Below are 19,674 nucleotides of genomic sequence, written 5' to 3'. Positions count from 1 at the left end.
GTAACTATGAAGTCACTTAACTATAAAAGCAGAGCATCCTGTTCACCTTAAATGTAAATGATAAACGATTTAATGTAAATGCAAATGTAAAAAATAAAATGATTATGCATAAAATTTTAAATGCTTGTCGTATTCAAGGAAGTTAGAATTATTTGTTTGTTTGTTCATTTAGTAATTTAGTTATTGACAGACTGGCCTGAAACTCTGCAAACTAAGCTTCTGTAACTAAAGGCAAGTACCATCACGCGTAGCAAGAAAATAATTGCACTGAATTTTATTTCTGATAAAAATTTGGTTGTTTATTTCATCCGAAGAGTTATTTAAAAGTTGACTTTAGTATAGCAAATGTGTCCAATCAGCAGGCTATCAGCACACTTTTAATGCCAGCACTGGGCAGGCAGAGGCAAGTGGAGCTCTTAAGAGTTTGAGGCAACCTGGTAGACATAGAGATCCACACCAGCAAGACTACACTGTGGGCCCTACCTCCAAAAGAAGAAAGAGGAAACCAAAAAGAAGGAAAGGGAGAAGGGAAGGAAGGAGAGAGGAAGGGAAGAGGGAAAAAAGGCAAAAATATAGCCAATCTAAATATAGATTAAGGGACTTAAGGGACTATACTTTTCATTTATGACATTTAAAGCTAAACATCTGCTAGTGATACTACATTGCTCTGAAGAATTGTGTGTTTGAACTTGGTTGATAAATTCCCAAGTGACTGTTCAATGCACCAATGAAAAGATGGTGTACAAATCAGCATAAAAAATGTGGATAGTGATAAAGAAACCACAGCTGATGGTAGGGGTGGAATGCTGTATTTTATGAAACATACAAACTCATGGTTAATGATACACGGGCAAGGTTGCTTAAACTCTTCCAATATATTCTGCTGATACCTTAATATTGGATAAAGACTCTATCGTCCCCAAAAGAAGAAACTCTACAACATAGACCATTCCTGCGTGATTCTATCCTGATATATAGGATGCCATGCTTGTTTTAAAGGAAAATTCAAGTAAGGCTCAATAAATAAATAAATAAATAAATAAATAAATAAATAAATAAATAAAATAAGTAAGTAAATATAACAAGTAGGGATCACTCTTCACAGTACAGGTACAAAGGGAGGATGGCAAAGACTTTACAATTACTGGCTCAAAAACGGTGGCTCAGAATACAAATATACTTGTGCTTTCTATTCTTAGCCTCTAATATTGCTAATTCTGAAAATTGCTACTGCCAGATTCAATGTCTCACAAATAGCTGCTCTAGCACTACAAATTAGCATATATTCAATGTTAATTCATTGCTTCTAGTTTTGTAGGACCACAGATGAGGATGATTAAAGCAGATGTCTGACATATGGCAACAGATGGGTCAACACATTTTAAAGAGCTGCTGGGAATAGAATGATTCGCTTTCCTCAATTTATATCAAAAAAGGTAAAAGGAATGAAGGAGACACCATCCAAGCGAGGTGGGCTTACTAGGCTCCTAATTTTCCCACAGTTCCCACGTGTTCTTCAAAACTATGGGACTTGCAGTTTGCTAGTATGTTTCAGGACACAAAGTCAGTCTTTTCCAGGTAGGAAAAAAATCATAAACAAACATCAGAGACTGTAGATAAGAACTTCCTACACTCCTGAATATGACAGTTGGTGTCGAGAATTATTAGAGCAGATGGTACACAATGACTTCATCAGGACACGTCTGGACATCAGCTCCCAAGTCCAAGTATATGATTCTTGCTCATGTGATTGCCTAACCTAATGTGACCTGAAATTTGTCATTTGCAATTGTATATTTATACATGCCTTTCATTATAATGCAGACAAAGGAAAGAGTAATGCATAAAACTGTGTCTCAACAGCTGAGACATTCTCAGGTAGAAGTCTGTCCAGAGAAGTAACATTACATTATTGTTCAGGAGTAAGGGAAATTCCACCATTACTTGGAAGTGGTTCCACCGCTGATTACAAACAGTGCCCCCACACAGTGAAAATGAATGCCTGAATTTTGTTGGGTAGCATTTTTCATCACATCCTTAGCCATGATGTCAATCTATATACTTTCTCTTGGGTATAAATTTTTTATACAGAGTTTTGTTACGTTGATTTGATTGTTCCATGCTAGGCCAAACTTAAAACAACAAAACAAAAAAACTTCTTAAACAAAGCCCTCATAGAATTTCCTAAGTTAAACAAAACCTCTACACTTCCCCTGTATCTGAACACATAAACAAAAAGACGACGTACAGCAAAAGCTCATCTTTCACACAACCACTCAGGAGAATATGAGATGCTTTTATGGCAATTGAAACCTGGGCAGACCCAGCTTCAAAATCTAATCTATATTGCGTCGGGACTTCTCTGACATCAGTAAAGCCTCCGGGCTTCTGTGGTTAGTATCTTTCCCCTGGTTCCGGATCATGATTACAAACCGAATGTGGAAATCTCTTAATGATCTGCCTGCCCAGCATCTGTTCAGCAATCAGACTGTGATTCTCACTGCCACTTGTTTATTCCCCCAGTAACAGCAAGATCAGCTTCCTGGGCTGATTTTTGCAATGATCAGAGTCCACTGCTCTGGAATCAGGGTAAGAGAGGACCTGCAGTGAAGTGCTGAGTTCTGCAGAGAGGCGAGGTTCCCTTCAGTACAGCTGATGGCAGAGAACGCGCTGTTCTGCCAGCCACGCACTGCAGAGTAGCCATGTGCTATTTTCCTATTGGTTTTGCTCTATAATTCCATAGAGAAATTTTTAATTTTCAAGGTAGTCTTCATAGTGACAGGGACATATCCCAATAATAATAACAGTACAGAGAAAAGCAAGCAGTCTTTAAACAGCTTTCGTGTCATACACTGTAGCTAATCCTCAATGTATGTATTATGTCCTTTTACCTACGCTTAATAACATTCCTGACTGGTAGCTATTTTCTTCAAATTGCAACATGATAGTCATTCTACTAGGAATCACTGGAGCAGAGATTCAGGCCTACTTCTTAGCAGTTCTTAAACAAAACCTGCTACTCTACCCCTTAAAAGAATTCTGAAAACAATATACTGTTCTCTTAAACAGAAAAAAAATTCAATGTGACAAGAGAAATCTCCATGAGGAATTTGAAAATCATGTAAAACAATGACACCTATCCCTTGGACTAGGAATTATTTGAATAAAACATGAATATAAAAAGTATTCATGAAAATTAAACTCTAAGAAACGAGTTAAACACATAACATTATTAGGGCTATGCACACAAAAGACAAATTTTCAGGTAATATAGATGATGTATTAAGACAGTCACAGAGAGAGATCAGAGAGGTGATTTATAACTTAAGGGGCTTGGCTGCTCTTCCAGAGGACCCAGATTCAATTCCCAGCACCCACAATGTGGCTCACAACCATCTGTAACACTAGCTCCAGGTCATCCCAACACGCTCTTGACCTATGTGTTTACCAAGCATGCAAGACAAACATGCAGGTAAAATACTCACACACATAAAAATAAATACATTTTTTATGACAGTTACATGGGGAAAATCTAAAAAACAATATCAAGCAAAAGACTGGGCTCCTACAAAGGTAAGAAAAGAAATGGCAAAGCGTACCTTCTACAGTGAAAACAACCGCAGAAGAAAACTCCCAAATTAAATGAAAGTTCCCTCAATAAAATAATGCAGTCTGATCAGTGTGGTCAGATTTTTGTTCCTCCTAGGAGTGGAGAATTATGTATCTGTGTCAGTAGAATGATTAAATGTTTATTTTTTTTTTTCTGTAGGAAACTTCAATATGGTAACCCAGGCAACTTTAATTTATTGAGATTGTATTATGAAACCACAAAACCATAAAAAAGTGGGATTAGAGTTAATGGGACGACAACAAATATTTTTGAAGCATTTATATCACAAATAAGTTTCATAGTCTTGTTTCTACTCATGTTCCAAAACTATGCTGTCATGTTTTACATGACTCCACATTTCCTTCCTCAGTAAGCAACAGTTTTTTTTTGTTTATGGCTGGTTCAAAAGTATGCCTATTAAAGATACTAGATATAAAACACATGGAAACTGTTTATTTCCAATGAAAAGAAATACAAGAAAACGAACAAGCATGCAAAAGCACCCCTACCCGCATTCTATAACTTCCCTAAAACAGCAACTACAATTGTTCATTTTTGATTATTTAGCCATACTCACACGTCTTAATTTCATATTCTCTTATTTAGGATTATTTAACCATTTTTATTAATCTCATCCCCACTAACTCTGAACACACAAGTCATACATCTGTCTCAATCTTTCTTAGTACGATTTCACAGTTAATCAATATTTCTCACTATGTCTGATTTGCTGAAGTTATTTAAACAATCACAGGTCTCCTCAAAGGGGCACTCTTACAAATTAACGACCTTATATTACTCTGTTCTTCCAATGCTGAATTCCTTACTCTCTTAAATTCTAAAGCTGTGTAAATTGGATATGGTTCTAGATAAGAGAGAATGTATTATCTACAGAGAGATCCACAAAGAAACAACATCAAAGGCAACATTAAGCAAAATGTAACTAATTGTTTGACCCTCGGGATAATAACTCAGAGTTAACTACATGCAATGTGGGAGCTAAGGTTGGAAGGGAGGGAAGAGACAGGCAACGGCAACTAACTGAGGCTGCTGAAGGGCCTGAGGAACGGAAATGGGGCTCCAGTTGGGAATTAAGGAACTAATGTAGAGCTCCTGAGTCCAGCATCAGATAAATAAACAGTTATGAAATAATATTTTTCTTTATAAAAACAATAAAAACATATGCTTTATTAAAACTACTTTGGAGATTTGACAAGAATTTTTAATACCACAGAAATTAAATTATTTAATAACCCATGCCTTTTTACCTGATTCAGTGTAAGTAACCTGAAACCGTGTCTCCAGGTTATCTCTACCCTGTGTGGGGTTCATCACAGGAATCAATATTGCTGATAAATAAAAATGTGTGCTGTGTTTACTTCATGCCTTCTGCTGAAGTATTTCCTGAGGCAGAGATGCAGAGCCTCATCTAGGGCACATCCTTACTTACACCGTTAAAGGGTGTACACGTGAGTTTTCATCAGTGTCTGGTCCAACAAGAAGTGAGGATTTGGAAAAAAGTATATTTACTATGGAGCTGTATGAGTAACACTTAAGTGAAACACACAGATTCCTAACTGAGACAAAATTAACTCACGTTGAAAGGCACAGAGCAGACAAAAGGATTCCCGTTGGACTAATTGTCAAGAGTATGCATCAATCTGACTTTCTAACTTTAATTCCTTTCTTTGCTCTGGGAAGAGTTAGTTGATTCATTGAAGCAGCACCAAAAAATCTACACTTAAGAATAATTAAGAGGTGTGAGATTTTCAAGTTGCTTCCTCCTACTGCATCAAAACCAAGTCAATGATTAAAAAAAAAAAATCGTAACAGTACATTCCTCTGTAAGAACTGGGTGAAATCCAAATGGAGTCCATTTGTCTGGAGACTGAATGCAAACAAACATGACCCAGCACTTCATGTGGTGAAACTCCAGAACATTCCCAGTAATGATGCTGGACTTTTGGAATTAAAGTGTAAATGGAAATGAATTTCCTCTATTTATATTGGCTAAGCTGTGACACCTGGAACAACCAGTTTTGGAAGTGGAAAAGCTGGCCTCCGGTCTTTATCAGTGTGAATTCCCTCCATTTCTGTATCTTTATTTCCAAATCAGCAGTGAGAATTAGATATTGCTCCTAGGAGAGTTAACTAGTGATAAATGGTTATGAGCAAGAATTACAGCACAGTTGATAATCCCTTTGGCTCACTTGATTTATGGTGTCAATGAAGACGATGGTGCGATCTAATGACCATACCTAGCACTCACAACATGAACCTAAATCAGTGCAGACACCTGAGAGAATGTTTCCATCTTGTTCCATGCACAGCAGTGGAGAATGGAGATTCCATTACCCTTTGGTATGCAGTTCCTGTGACACGTATAGGTGACATGTATAGGTTAGTATGTGGTGGCTTATGATTTCCAATTTTTTAAAGGATGACCATTGAAAGACAGGGGGTGTGGGGTGAGGGAGAAGCAGAACTCTGGAAAGTGAAGATCTACTGTTAAGTCCTTTTCCCCTAGTTTGAGTCCTAGTAATAGGACCTGAATCTGGGTTGATATTAAGTCCATGGTCTACTAGAATAAGACTCCCTGAATTCTTATCCATTTTCTCTACTGGCAAACCCACATACATAAGGACCATAAATGGATTAATTATACAGACTCTCCCTCCCATTTTTACTATGGCCATTTCCAAGCTAAGGTTTAGAAATTTCCAAATAAGGGATAAATGATACAAGAATAGTTACTACAAGGCACAGAGAAAAGGCAAATCTTAAAAATGAAGTAATGCAGTTATGAAGAGGATCTAGAAAGGATAAAATTCTATTTAATTGCTTGGAATTTTCAGGACAACAGCCTTTGGTAAGCACTTACTATTGCCAAATTAAAGAAAATTAAGAGAGTTTTCAAGTTCTCTCTTTCTCTTCTCTTTCTCTCTCTCTGTGTATGTATGTGTATGTGTGTGTTTATGTGTGTGTATTGTTATTATTAAATATAGTCCTCCAAGCCAGACTGAATTTTACCACATGTAATGGAGCACATGGAGAGAGGGTAGTGCTACTTAATTCACTGCCTCCTTAACCAGCAGCTAAGAACCTGGCAAAAGGCCATGGATAAGCACAATTCTAAGACACATACTATATGCCAGATATATGCTGTAACCACTGTACTGAGATATAGGGCACAAATGTTACACTCATTATCTAATTGTATAACCTGAAGAATGATGAAGGAGAAACAAGGGAAAGTACTTTGAGAACTGTGGAAATGGTTCTTATGAGATACATGCATCTCAAAAGAGATGCCATTTTGCTACTGTTGTGAATCATAATGTAAATATCTAATATGCAGGATCTCTGATATTTGACCCCCATAGGAGAAGAGCTGATTGATCTCTGGTCTCTGGAGGCTTAGTGTTCTGTCACTAAAACTTCTAAGGACAAATCTGAATTCCATGCAGAAAAGTGAGATATGTCAGCAATTGTTTCATTATTGTGCAACAATATGCACAGAAGAGGAAAAGGGACACTGCTCATGAAGAATGCCTGCCTTGGGGAAGTACTCATTAAGTTCCCGAGAAGCACAGCAACACAGTGATATCACACTTGCTGTCTTTAGAATCATTTTGGGGTGTGTGTGTGTGTGTGTGTGTGTGTGTTAGCGAAAGAGGGAAAAGGAAGAAAATGAGTTGGAGAAACACAAGGTTTAGAGGGCCCTGGGTAAGCACAATACATTGATTTGGGCCCTGTTTTTTTGCAACCTTTAATAAAAGTCTAAGATATTTCTAAACAAATGATTTTTAAATGTCTGCCACATAGTTAGAATTTTTCCTGTAGAGGATTTGAATTAGAAAGACTTATTATAGGCAGGAAAATTCCATGCAGTGGTACTTCTCAGAAGGCAAAGCCATCATGATGCCTTTGGGAAAAGCAGTATTCACACAGCTGTGTACAGACAAAAATATCCAGAAGGAAATATACAGTTACTGGTTCAGTTGCAACACCAGATTATGTGATGACCATTTTAAATCTTTTTAATTAATATAGTATCAAATAAATACACACATAGACAAACTGATTCATCAGAACTCCTACCAATATTATGATCCCAGAGAGAACATTCCCTTTTCTGACGCAAAAAGCAAGAGGAATTTTATTTAATCCAGCATGCTGGGGTCTCTGTGCACATGGGGAGAGAGCGACCCTGTGCAGCTCGCACAGCAGGCCTTAATACAGTCCTCAGAGCAGCAGGCATTAGCAGAGACCATTCAAATTGCACCAGGCACCTTTCTTTCCCCGTGTGTACTCAACAACATGAATTTTAACCTTTACCCTCAGACCTCAAACTCTCATTACATAGCAGGAGAGGATGGCAGAAGTAGATGTGAGTGCTCTCTGTGTAGGGGCCAAGAGGAGCATTCCCTAGCAGGATGTGCTCTGTCAACACTCCTAGACCCATGGTTACTGAGATAGACCGTATCCAAAAACAGAGTGTGACCTAAAACCAGGAACAAATTCTCCAATACTCTTTCAAAGCAGGTAGAAAATAGTTGTCTTCCCCCCCCTTTTTTTTTACATCTATTACTGCAATCACAGTAAGAGGATGTTGCAGTCTCTAATCAAGAGCCTAGTTCCAAATGCCTGGGTTTGGCTGGTGGGCCTGTGTTCTTTGTTCTGCTCTGGAAAAGTGCTGCTGACACACTCCAAACATGAAGGCTGGAAATAGACCAAGGTATCCTGTAGTTCAGTTAGCACTGAGGTATATTGTAGTTCACAGTTAGCTCTAAGGAAATGGCTCGGCCGTTGAGAGACACAGGCATTAAATCAATTACTTACAGCTATGTCCCAGAACCAACTATATCTTAGGAGAAGAGAGTGAGCCACCAACCACACTGGGATACAGGATCTAATGCTGCCACATCAGGAGTGGCAAATGATGAGACATCTGCATAATTTTGTCATACTTTCACTCCACAGAAACCTTTTACCAGAGGCTCATGAATGTCTTCTAAACGATAACAGGATTTCACTATAGAAAGATTTCTGACAGTTCAGTCTTGATCTACCTGTAACTCGTTAACTTTTACAGTGTGACTAACACCAGATTGAAATGATAAAACCAAGTTAGAGCGAGGGCCCCATGTGCATTATCCCTGCAATGCAATTTATAGTCTCATTGTCAAGGCAGAAGACTAAAGTGTGGGTTCTCATTGTAGCCTATGAGTCACGTACAATCCTAAAAAGAAGAGTTTCTGTACCCTTAATTATTTCTAATCCTCTGGTCTTGACAAGGATTATTTTTCTCTCTAAAACCCTTTACATTTTTTTCTGGGAGCTGAATGCTTTTTTCTCACCTACTCTTGTCGGTAGTATTTGGGCTATGCTGAACAGCTGGGTGGGATGCTTCACTACTGCCACCGTCTCAGAGCATTTATCAGATCTGTCGTTGGCTTCTTTACACTTCTTTACACGGACCTGTTACGGCCCAGTGTTATTTATACTTTTGGACTTTGCCTTTGCTTTCATTTGTTTATGACTGTCTTCCTTCTTGGAGAAAGAAAGAATTTGGTTGTTTATTATTATTATTATTATTATTATTATTATTAGTAGTAGTAGTAGTAGTAGTTGTTGTTGTTGTAGTATATAGGAGCCCACAGTCAAGAGAGACTATAGACATTTTAAAGAAACTGAATTCTTTTTAAAATGTTGAATTTTTTAAAAGTTTGTGGAACTTTTAAAGTTATACTATGGTTTGTTTATACTGTGATGTATGTTAACATCATATCTTGAGGATAAACAAGAAAGAAAACATTAAGAATCAATTCTGATGTGCTTCTCAGGTTGACAAGGGTTTGATTTGCTAAGTTTGCCTTTTGAAAATATGACACAAGCTGTAGTAATCTAGGTAGAGGGGATTTCGATTGAGGAATTGTTTTCATCAGAACAGCCTATAAGCCCAGGGGTACTATCTTGATCAAGGACTCATGTGGAAGGGCCCAGCTCTCTGTGAGCAGTTCCAACCCTGGAAAGGTGGTTCTGAGTTCTATAAAAAAAAGAAAGCTAAGTAAGCCATGCAGAGCAAACCAATAAGCAATGCTTCTCTGTGGCTCCTGCTTCAGTGCCTGCCCTGAGCTCCTTCTGTAAGGAACTCTCTTCATGATGGACTATAAGCTATGAGAAGCAACAACTCCCAAGTTGACTTTGATCACTGTATCTTTTTACAGCAAGAGAAAGCAATCTAATAGAGTGCATATTTAGTCTACTGGTTCTGTTCCTCTAGAAAACCCTGACTAATATAACATGTATACATAATTAGTTTTTCTAGTTGATGAATAAATGAACCATATTAATAATATTAATAACATCAACAGTACTATATTTGTAATGATGGCTCAAAATTTGATGAGGGTATATATGATGTATGTGTTTGTGTGTAGGTAGGTGCATGAGTGTGGACGTCAGAGAACAATCTCTGCTGTCATCCTAGAGAATGCCACATGCTTCCTTTAACACGAGGCTTCTCATTGTCCAGGAAATGGTGAAGCCCAAGGGAGAGTCCTGTATCTTTCTTCCCAGGTCTGAGAGTTTATTAAGCACCATATGCCACACATTTTTGCATGGGTTCCTGGGACTGAACTCAGGTCATGATCATGAGGCAAGCACTTTACAGACTGAGCTATTTCTCAGTTCTGTTGGACTTTTAGTGATAACATGCAGTGATGAATGTACAGAAGAATAGATTGTACACACATCTATGGTGATTTCTTTTCGATATACTTCTGCAGCAAGGCCAGAGTAGGTAGGTCACATAGGAAATACCTCTTATCTCTTTAAAACAACAGCATCAAGCTTATCAAGGTACTTTCCCCACATCAAACCCACAGCAAAGCATCAGAGACCATTTCTTACAGTGTCCAATGCAACACATCGCCACTATCTTCTCTTTGCAAACAAGCCTGAAAGTTTATCGCTTTTAGTCTCAAATGTCAACACACAATCACGACACCCTAGCTATGCTTTGAAGCAACGAGTATGACAGATGATAGGATGATAGATGGTTACCATAAATAAAAGACTCACAGAAGACTATTTATTGGTTGAACCTAGAAAAGTACCTACATCATGAGCTTCTAAGAGTTATGAACATATCTGGGCATGATGGCACATACCTTTAACCCCAACTCTCTGGAGGAGAAGTTTGGTGAATCTCTGTGAGTTCCAGCCTAGTCTGGTCTGCATGGATGGCTACACACAGGTTAGGGGAGCAGAGGAAGATTCTCATAGGCTAGAAGTCTCTACATACTGGTAATGAAACTTGTTATAGGTTCTTCTGAAGCTCCAGTTCACATTTATGCACTCTCTCCCTCCCCCCTCTCTCTCCCTCCCTCCCTTTCCCCTCCCCTTCTTCCTTCCTCCTCCATTTCTCTGTGGTGTGTGTGTGTGTGTGTGTGTGTGTGTGTAGGAATGTTAAGTGATACTTTTTTATTGGTTTTCCCCTTATTTGGGGGACAGGGTCCTGCACAGAACTTGGTGCTCACCAACCCCCCTCCTCGACTATGGGGCCATGGGACCAGCAAGCTGTATGGATCACCCTGTCTCTTCCCTACCCCATGCTGGGGTTACAGGATTTACTGCTGTGGCTTTAAATTCAGCTCCATAGGGTTGCTCAGGAAACACTTTATGTATTGTGCCACCTTCCCAGACCCTGCCTGAATTTAAAAGCCCCTTCCAAAGTCTACCAAGGCCAGGACAAAGCAGAGAGCCACCCTTTGAATAGTAAACTTGTGGCATTGAAAGAAAAAACAAGGGGATGGTAAACAGCTCAGCTGCTAAGAGTACTTATTGTTCTTATAGAGTTTTCCTTCCCATAACCTACAGGATGGCTCACAACTCTCTGTAACTTCAGTTGCCATGGGTCCAGGAGAACCAGTGATTCCATCTCACACTAACGCATGGTCAGGGATTCCAAAGACTTTCACATGAACCTTAATTCCATAGTTGTGCCTTTAAAACTAAAGTCTCCATGCAGGAAAATGTCTTTTCAACGTGTCTCACATCAGTGTAGGATAGGAGGTACATTTTTATGTCAGCACAAGATGAACATTCTGAGTTTAAAATTCCCACACAACTTGTAGTCTTTTTTTAAACAACGCAGCTTGCTTCTGTTATGCGACCTGCATGGAAGGAAATTCTTTTCTTCCAGAAAATGATCTTAGGATGGGTGTGGTGGTGCATCCTTTAACTTGAGCACTTGAGGGCCACAGGTGAGTTTGAGGCCATGGTTGTGCAGTAAGACCCTGTTTCAAAAAAAATGAAGGAAGCCTGGAAAGAAGGAAGTTAGGAGGAAAGAAGGAAGGAAGAAAGGAAGGAAAAAAGGAGGGAGGAAGAACAGAAGCAAGGGAGGAAGGATAGAAAGAAGTTAGGTTACTGAGCCAGCAACTTGACTTAGCAGATTTGATAACCTGAGTTAAATCCCAGGACTTACACAGTAAGAAACTGATTCCTGAGTTGTCCTCAGTCTCTGTCCCACACGCATGCTCTGACATTATTTTGCGGGAGTGTGATGGTTTTCAAGTTACATGTTTACCTTCTACGAGCTTCTAGCAAAGTGACATTAGGGCTGCTGACAATGCAAGAGCCACTTATTATGAAAGTACGTCTCATAAGTTTTACTTATTATGAGCAGAGACTGAAGGAAAGGCCATCCAGAGACTCTCCCAGCTGGAGATCCATCCCACATGCAGACACCAAACCTAGACACTATTGCTGATGTCAAGAAGTGCTTACTGACAGGAGCCTGATATAGCTGTCTCCTGAGAGGCTCTGTCACATCCTGACCAGTACAGATGCTGCTGCTCACAGTCAGACATTGGACTGAGCACAAGGACCCCAATGATGGATTTAGGGGAAGGACTGAAGGAGCTGAAGGGGCTTTATCTGGCATCAATGCAAGGAGCGGCCCTTGGTCCTGTGAAGGCTTGATGCCCCAGTGTAGAAGAATGCTAGGGCAGTGAGGCCGGGAGTAGTGGGTGGGTGGGGGAGCACCCTCATAGAAGCAGGGGGAGGGTACAGGATAGGGGGTTTGCAGAGGGAAAACAGGACAAGGGGATAACATTTGAAATGTAAACAAATAAAATATCCAATTAGGAAAAAAAGATTTACTTATTACATTAAGAATACTAACATTAAATGGGCAAAAAGACAGAAGCAGCTTCTGCTGGGAGCTAGATGCCCTCCATGTCTTTATCCCTAGGTTAAAGCCTTAATTTACATGATTGCCAGGGTCACCTCATGAGTCAGGAGGGCTTATCCTCATGAGTCATGTCCACAGTCAGGCTCCCCTGTCTCAAATGTAGCATCTGGCGCCCGCTGACATGTTGACTTGTAATCATTCTCTGGCCAAATTATATTCTTATTTTATCTTTCCGACCATCTTGAGAACTCATTAAGGAAAATACCTCCGCTTCCCAGTTTCTACCTAGAGGCAACCAAGTAATAAAAATCTCCTTGCCTCCATTAAAGGGTACCCAAAGCCAAGTGTGAAGCTAATAAAATTAAAACTTGCTTTTAAGGGAATTTTAAAGATTTTTTTTATTATTACAAAACTAAAGAATCCATTTAAAATAGGGAGGGGGCATAGTAAAAACAAAAATCATTAAGAAAAGTATCCGTAAAAGTCAAGCAGAAATCTATTTTCAAGATTTTTTTCAAACATTTCAATTTAGGTTTTAGTGTCATTTATGAGTTTTTTCTTTCAAAAAAATTAGATTTGCTTATTTTATGTGTTTGAGTGTTCTGTCTACATGTATGCATGTGGGTACAGGGAACTGAAACAGCGTTCTCTGCAGAAGCAGCAAGTACTCTGCACTGTAAGCCACCTCTTGAACCCACTTTCTCTCCCATATGTGTACTTGTGTCTAGTCCAAGGTTTTGCTCTGAAAAGTTCATTAAAGGCAAAAGTTGGCAACCATATGCTGTAGTAGGAAAGTCTAAGTCACTAACTTCACATTTCTATGCTCACAGATATTGAGATCTGCAAACTATGGCTCCAAATATGGAAATCGGAACCCAGTGTTTTCATGTTTTCTCAATGGCTCCAGCCTACCTGAAGATTATAAAGGCTTTGCACATGCAGGAGCCCTGACTGGGATCCGCATGGCCACTTCCACATTCAGTGCCTCTCCTGGTCCACAGCAGACACCGAGTTTCTAACTAATACAGGTCTAGGAAGGTAACATCAGGACTGAGCATTAGATGCCTTATAATTTCAATCTCCTATGGTCTGCTGATTGCCTCTGTTATCTTCTTCATGTCCAATTTGCCACAAAATAAATTTATGAAAATGGTTTTCATTCTCAAGCTTGAAGTATGGTCCAGACATTTTGAAATAATACAACAGCCTTTTGAATAACTCACCAAAAAGTATGTTTTAAACTAGATTACTAAATATTAAAACAAAATTTGATAGAACTTATCTATACTTACTGGAGTTTTCTGATATTATGAGCTTATATAATACAGTCATATATAATAATCAATGAAGTCTTCATCTTAAGAAAATTGTTTAAAATGAATCTTTGTGGGAAGAAAGCTCAAAACAAAGAAAGTCTCTCAAAAAATATTACTTATTATTGTATGTGTGTATGATGTGTATGAGGGTAATGGCATGTATCATTTTGTGTGTGTGTGTGTGTGTATGTGTGTGTGTGTGTGTGTGTGCGCACGCGCGCATGCGCACAGACCAAATGACAAGGGATAGTCACCCACTTTTCACATGTAGGTCCCAAACTAGAATTCAGGTTGCCTAGGTAGGCAGCAAGTGTCTTTACACACAAAGCCATTACAAGAACCCCAATATTGACCTTTTAAGGAAGACATTTTGTTTTTGTTCCCTAAGGTCAAAGGCAGGAATCACACAAGCACACACACACACACATACACACACACACACACACACAGATGCGCACGATTATCAAGTGATAAATGAATCCACAATCACAACAACCCCTGCCACATATCCCAAGGGCTTGTTATCGTTTTCTGAGGTACTAAGAGATCACAGATTTACAAGAGCTAAACTATATTTTTAAAAGAAATTTCTGAAATATTGATCAGTGTGGAGAAAAAAACAGCACAGTACCTAAAATCAGGTGCCATATGTTCAAATGACAATTTTGCTCACTAATTAACTGTGTGTCCTTATCCTGCATTCTCAACATATCTCTGTGCCAAGACAAAAAGTTTCATTTTAAGTACGAACGAAAATACTTCCTTTGTTGTAGTCTAATCTTAGGGACAAGTGATATGACAGACATTAAATGATCTGAGAAGTAATTTTTGTTGTATTTTTGTGTGTGTGTGTTTTAAGATTTATTTATTTACTATATGTAAAAGTACACTGTAGCTGTCTTCAGACACACCAGAAGAGGATGTCACCAGATCTCGTCACGGATGGTTGTGAGCCACCATGTAGTTGCTGGGATTTGAACTCAGGACCTTTGGAAGGGTAGTAGATGCTCTTAACCACTGAGCCATCTCACCAGCACTTGTTTTTGTTTTTGTTTTTTTTATGACAAGGTCTCACTGGGTAGGCCTAGCTGTCCTGGTACTCACAAAAGTCTGCCTGCTTCTGCCTCCCAAGTGCTGCCACCCCTCATAGGCTTCTTGGGTAAATTTTGTACCAGAGGCCCAATACCTACCTCCAGTTTCATAATAAATTTCACATGTAATTCTACATTTCTCTCTTGTATTGTCAAATTTCCTAATCTCTCAATTCAAAATAAGAACCATCGTTTGCAATGAAAATTTTGTTCCTTCCCCCCAAGACATCCTAAAATTACTTAGATGTTTACCTTTTGTATCAAATTATGCCTTTATCAGTATTTTCCTTACCCATGGCACTATTTGTATTGTTAAGAAGGGTTTCGACATTAAGGACTTTGGCCAGAAACAGGTTCTTACTCCCACTTGAATGTCTTTACCCACCTTTCTGCCTTACAAACCACCTTCTAGATCTCTAAGAGCAATGACTACAACATTGACAGACAGGGATAAAACATGTTATCTATGGAGGCATAAAAGGAGATGCCAGGGGCCTGAAGGGATGTGCAGTGGGAACGGTGTTGCCTTACAAGCGTGAGGACCAGAGTTAGGATCCCTAGCATCTGCACAAACACCAGATGCATCCCTGTAATCCAGTGAACTAGCTAGCTACCTAGACGAGACACATGGACAATTGGTGCCTCAATATATAAGACTGGGACTGACTGATAGAGGAAGGCACGTGACGTCAGCCTACACATGCACCTGCATGCACGCACCTGTGCATAGCTAAATAAATATACCTCCTCTGCCTTCTAACTGGGGCCAGTGCTTAAAAGATTTACTCAATAGAGGCTTTTATTAGAACACAGTTTATCCCAATCATACATACATCCCGATACATCTTTCTTAGTCTACAGACATTGAGACCTCACAGAGAAAAACCCAACGAAGATTCATTAATTTGTTGTCATTGTCCATTTATCTTTTCAAAAATTAATATCAGAGTGATGTCTAGGCAGGTATGAGGTCTTTCAAAGGACCCGTGTTCAATTCTAGCACCGCGGTAGCTCCCAACTGTCTGTAATTCCAGTTCTGGTGTATACAACACTGTTTTCTGGCCTTTCAGAACATCAGGTATAAATGCAGTATACAGATTCATTCACAGAAACCATTCATACTGGTAAAACAAAAATAATTTCTTAAAAAATACTGATGTGCCATGATCATCATAAATAGCAAGATACAGCTGAAAATTTTTTTTATCAACTTGGAAATTTTCATTTGGAAAATAAATGTCTCGTAGATATTCTTAGTTGAAAATGACCAATTTTCTTTATCGTACAGAAGTCACTACAAATAAAAGTCAAATAAACATAAGACATTTGAAAGCCCTTAATGGACAAACTCATTGATTTAAAAGGTTTTTTTTTTCTTTATATCCATGTATTTAGTTTGTGAGGCGTACATACATGAACACGTGACACTATGGTGTGTGTATGGAGATCAGAGAGCAACTTGTGGGAGCTGATTCTCCACATGAATCCTGGGTATCAATCTCAGGTCATTGGACTTAGGAGTTAGCGTGGTTCTCAGCCTTTCTAATCCACCTAACCTCATGTGGTGACCCTAAACCATAAACTTATTTCATTACTATTTAATAACTGTAACTTTGTTTTAATGCAGTCTATCTGATATGCGACCTCTGATAGGGTCGGGACCCACAGGTTGAGAACTACTGCCTAGATCAGTAGCAACTCTGAACTTGATGTATGTTTGAAATGCTTAGAGTCTAAGAAATCTCACCTCCTTTAATTTTTTATTCCATATTTCGAAGCTCATTGCTTATTAAGATATGGTAACTATGTAATAAATATTTGAAGTGATTAATATGTAAGCCTTGTATAGTGTATTTAGGCAGTGAAATATGAAAAGTAATAAAAATAAATTGCAATGCACAACGTATATATCCATATATACACATTCAGTTATATGTAGAAATATACATATTATTTCAATATCTGGAACTTTTTCAAGTGATAAGCAAGTATTGAAGACATAAAGTCTTCAAGTAGACCAGGGATCTAGCGAGGGTCTTCAGAGTGATATTCTATAGTGTTTTAATAGGTCATGATCTCCCGAAACTACTGTTTAGCTTGGAATTTATCACTGGGGTCTCCCTATCACAGAAAATAAACATGGAAGGAAACTTAGATGTGAACCCCCCACAGACTGCTTTTGTAGGAAGCCCTACTCCACCACCACCATCCCCCCCCACACACACACACACACACACCATCCCCGAGCCTGAGGGCTGCTGTGGAAATTTTCCTCTCCTCCGAGTTAGAAAATGCTATTGGTTTGTGGCCATTTGCCTCAAATGTCTTAGAAAGAGATAATTTCCTCCAATCAGCTCATCATTGTAAAGATCACAAACTGAGATCTGTAGAGGCCAAGACTCGCCCAAGAGCTCAAGGCAAATGAATGAAAGCCTTAGTCTAAGCACATCCGGAATAACGAGTCTTAGACCTACTTGACCCATTGTCCTAATCCGAGGGTCACACACACACACACACACACACACACACACACACACACACACACACAAAATGGTAGAGAAAACAAGTGCTGATTGAGGACTAGAGAAAAGGGTAGGAGGCAGTCATTAGCAAATCCCTGGGCTCGGGGTCACCTGCTCTCCAGGATCAAAACAGTGAAACAAGCCATTCACAGGCACATCAATGGCGAGTAGCCATTGTTTTCAGAACCAGCTGTGGCGAATCTACCCAAGAGTGGCCTTGGGACAGCTGCAGCTGCTGCAAGGAGGGGAGGGTGGAGGAGAGAGCAAACTACCGAGGCAGGCTGCAAGAACCCCGCCGCGCCACCTCCTGGCCAGCTGGGAGGCGTTTCTGTGCTAAGTGCTCTGGATTAAACCACCCTTTAAACCAAGGCAAAACACAAACGGCTCACAGCAGGCCGGATCCGCGCAGTAACTGCGGGCCTTCAGCAGGCTAGAGCGGGAGAATCTGCGGCTGGCAGCTGCAGAGTGGTGCGCAGGGAGGAGCACTATCAGAAAGTAGAGGAGAGTCAAAAGAGCTGCCAGGGCACCCTGTGACCGAGCAAAGTCCTCAAGGTTCCAGCTTAGCTGTAGCCGAGTCCAGAGGCGCGCTTCCGCTCACCTCCTCCCAGCTTCTCCCCGGCTCCCGCGCTAACCTCTCGGGTCCCAGCCCCCCCCCCCCCCCCCACTCCCGGTCCCTAGGTTGCTACTGACGCATTACACTCACCATCTCCTGCCTGAGGATGTGCAGTTTGGTCTCTAACCTCTCCAGGGCGCTGGGGTGGCTACGTCGTGGAGAGCCAGAGGCAGGGGAGGATGAAGACGAGGAGGACACGGAGGGGGCGAAGCTGCTGCAGCTGCTGCTGCTGCTGCAGCTCCCACCAGCCCCGCTGGGGTCCGCAGCCCCTTCCTGGGGCGCCGGCTCCTCCCCGCGCAGCGAGCGCGCTAGGCTCTCGGGCACTTTGCGCCCCAGCTTCAGCTCGATGTCTCTGAGGTCTGGCAGCGGGCCGTCTTCCATGACTCTTTGCGAGGGGCGACACTGACAGTAAAGGCAGAGGGCTCGAGGAGGCGGCGGCCTGGCGGCCTCTGGAACTCAGCACTGGGTTCCCGGGGCCGGGCCTGGGTCCCCGCGGTCGCCTGTGCGCTCCATGCCCCGGGCGCAGTGGGCAGATCTGCACCAGGCTGCAGTTTTAGGTTCTGCTGCTCCGCAGCCAGCGAGATTAGGCAGATCGCTTCATTCCTTCCTTTCTGGCCACTCCACCGCCAAGTTGAGTTAATTGATACTGCAGAAAAGAAGGGCAAAAGCTAGAACGTTATACCGAGAGACCCAACAGGGAAATGGAACCTGCTGGATGGGGGGAAAATTCCCATTTCAAACTGTTCATTCACATCCCTGCGCCGTTCACGGTGCCCATCTGGTATTACACCACACAGAATAACGAGGTGGCCACACTCCCGGGTCGTTTCATTTTCCAGCCATATGTCGCCAAGGATCAGACTATCTTGGACGGTCAGAGGAAAAAAAAATTCTGGTCAATGAAAGATGTGGGTTCTTCGTATGTGTATGCGGTATAGAAGCATTAAAAAAAAAAAAAGACACAGTTAGCTTAGCTGGGATTCAAGGGCTTCCTGGTTGCTGCAGCAGTGTCCTTCCCCTTTTGGTTGTCTCTTCCAAGTCATTGTGTTCCTCCGAGCCTCGGAAACTTTAAACTCGGCTGGCAGGTGGACCAAAGCAGAGCCAACCCTTGTACCGTATGTCACAGACAAGAAGGGCAGCAAAATCTTCCCAATCCTGAAGCTAAGAAACTGACTTGCAAGTCCTGCCTCAGGGAGCATACCCATATTAGGTTACTAAGCTAAATGTTGTCCTGCCGAAGTCCTCTGACGGCTACAACCTGTAGAACACATTTTTAACATTACAGGCAGAAGAATGGCTAAATTATATGTCGTTTTCCATCCC

At 40.6% G+C, this 19,674-nt stretch overlaps 1 protein-coding gene across 1 annotated transcript in view; it reads right to left on the bottom strand.

Moving 5' to 3' along the window:
* Nucleotides 1-19,400, bottom strand: part of Lurap1l (leucine rich adaptor protein 1 like) — a 42,359-nt gene extending 22,959 nt beyond the window's left edge. The window contains exon 1 of the mRNA XM_052175515.1: nt 18,442-19,400. Within this exon, the coding sequence (XP_052031475.1) occupies nt 18,442-18,732 (291 nt within the window). The 5' untranslated portion in view covers nt 18,733-19,400. The remainder of the gene's footprint in view (nt 1-18,441) is intronic.
* Nucleotides 19,401-19,674: the final 274 nt, after the last annotated feature.

This window comes from Apodemus sylvaticus, chromosome 3 (genome assembly GCF_947179515.1).
Source record: "Apodemus sylvaticus chromosome 3, mApoSyl1.1, whole genome shotgun sequence".
In the NCBI taxonomy this organism is placed as follows: Eukaryota; Metazoa; Chordata; class Mammalia; order Rodentia; family Muridae; genus Apodemus; species Apodemus sylvaticus.
Note: the sequence above shows the minus strand (reverse complement) of the source record. Positions and strands in the feature narration are given on the sequence as shown.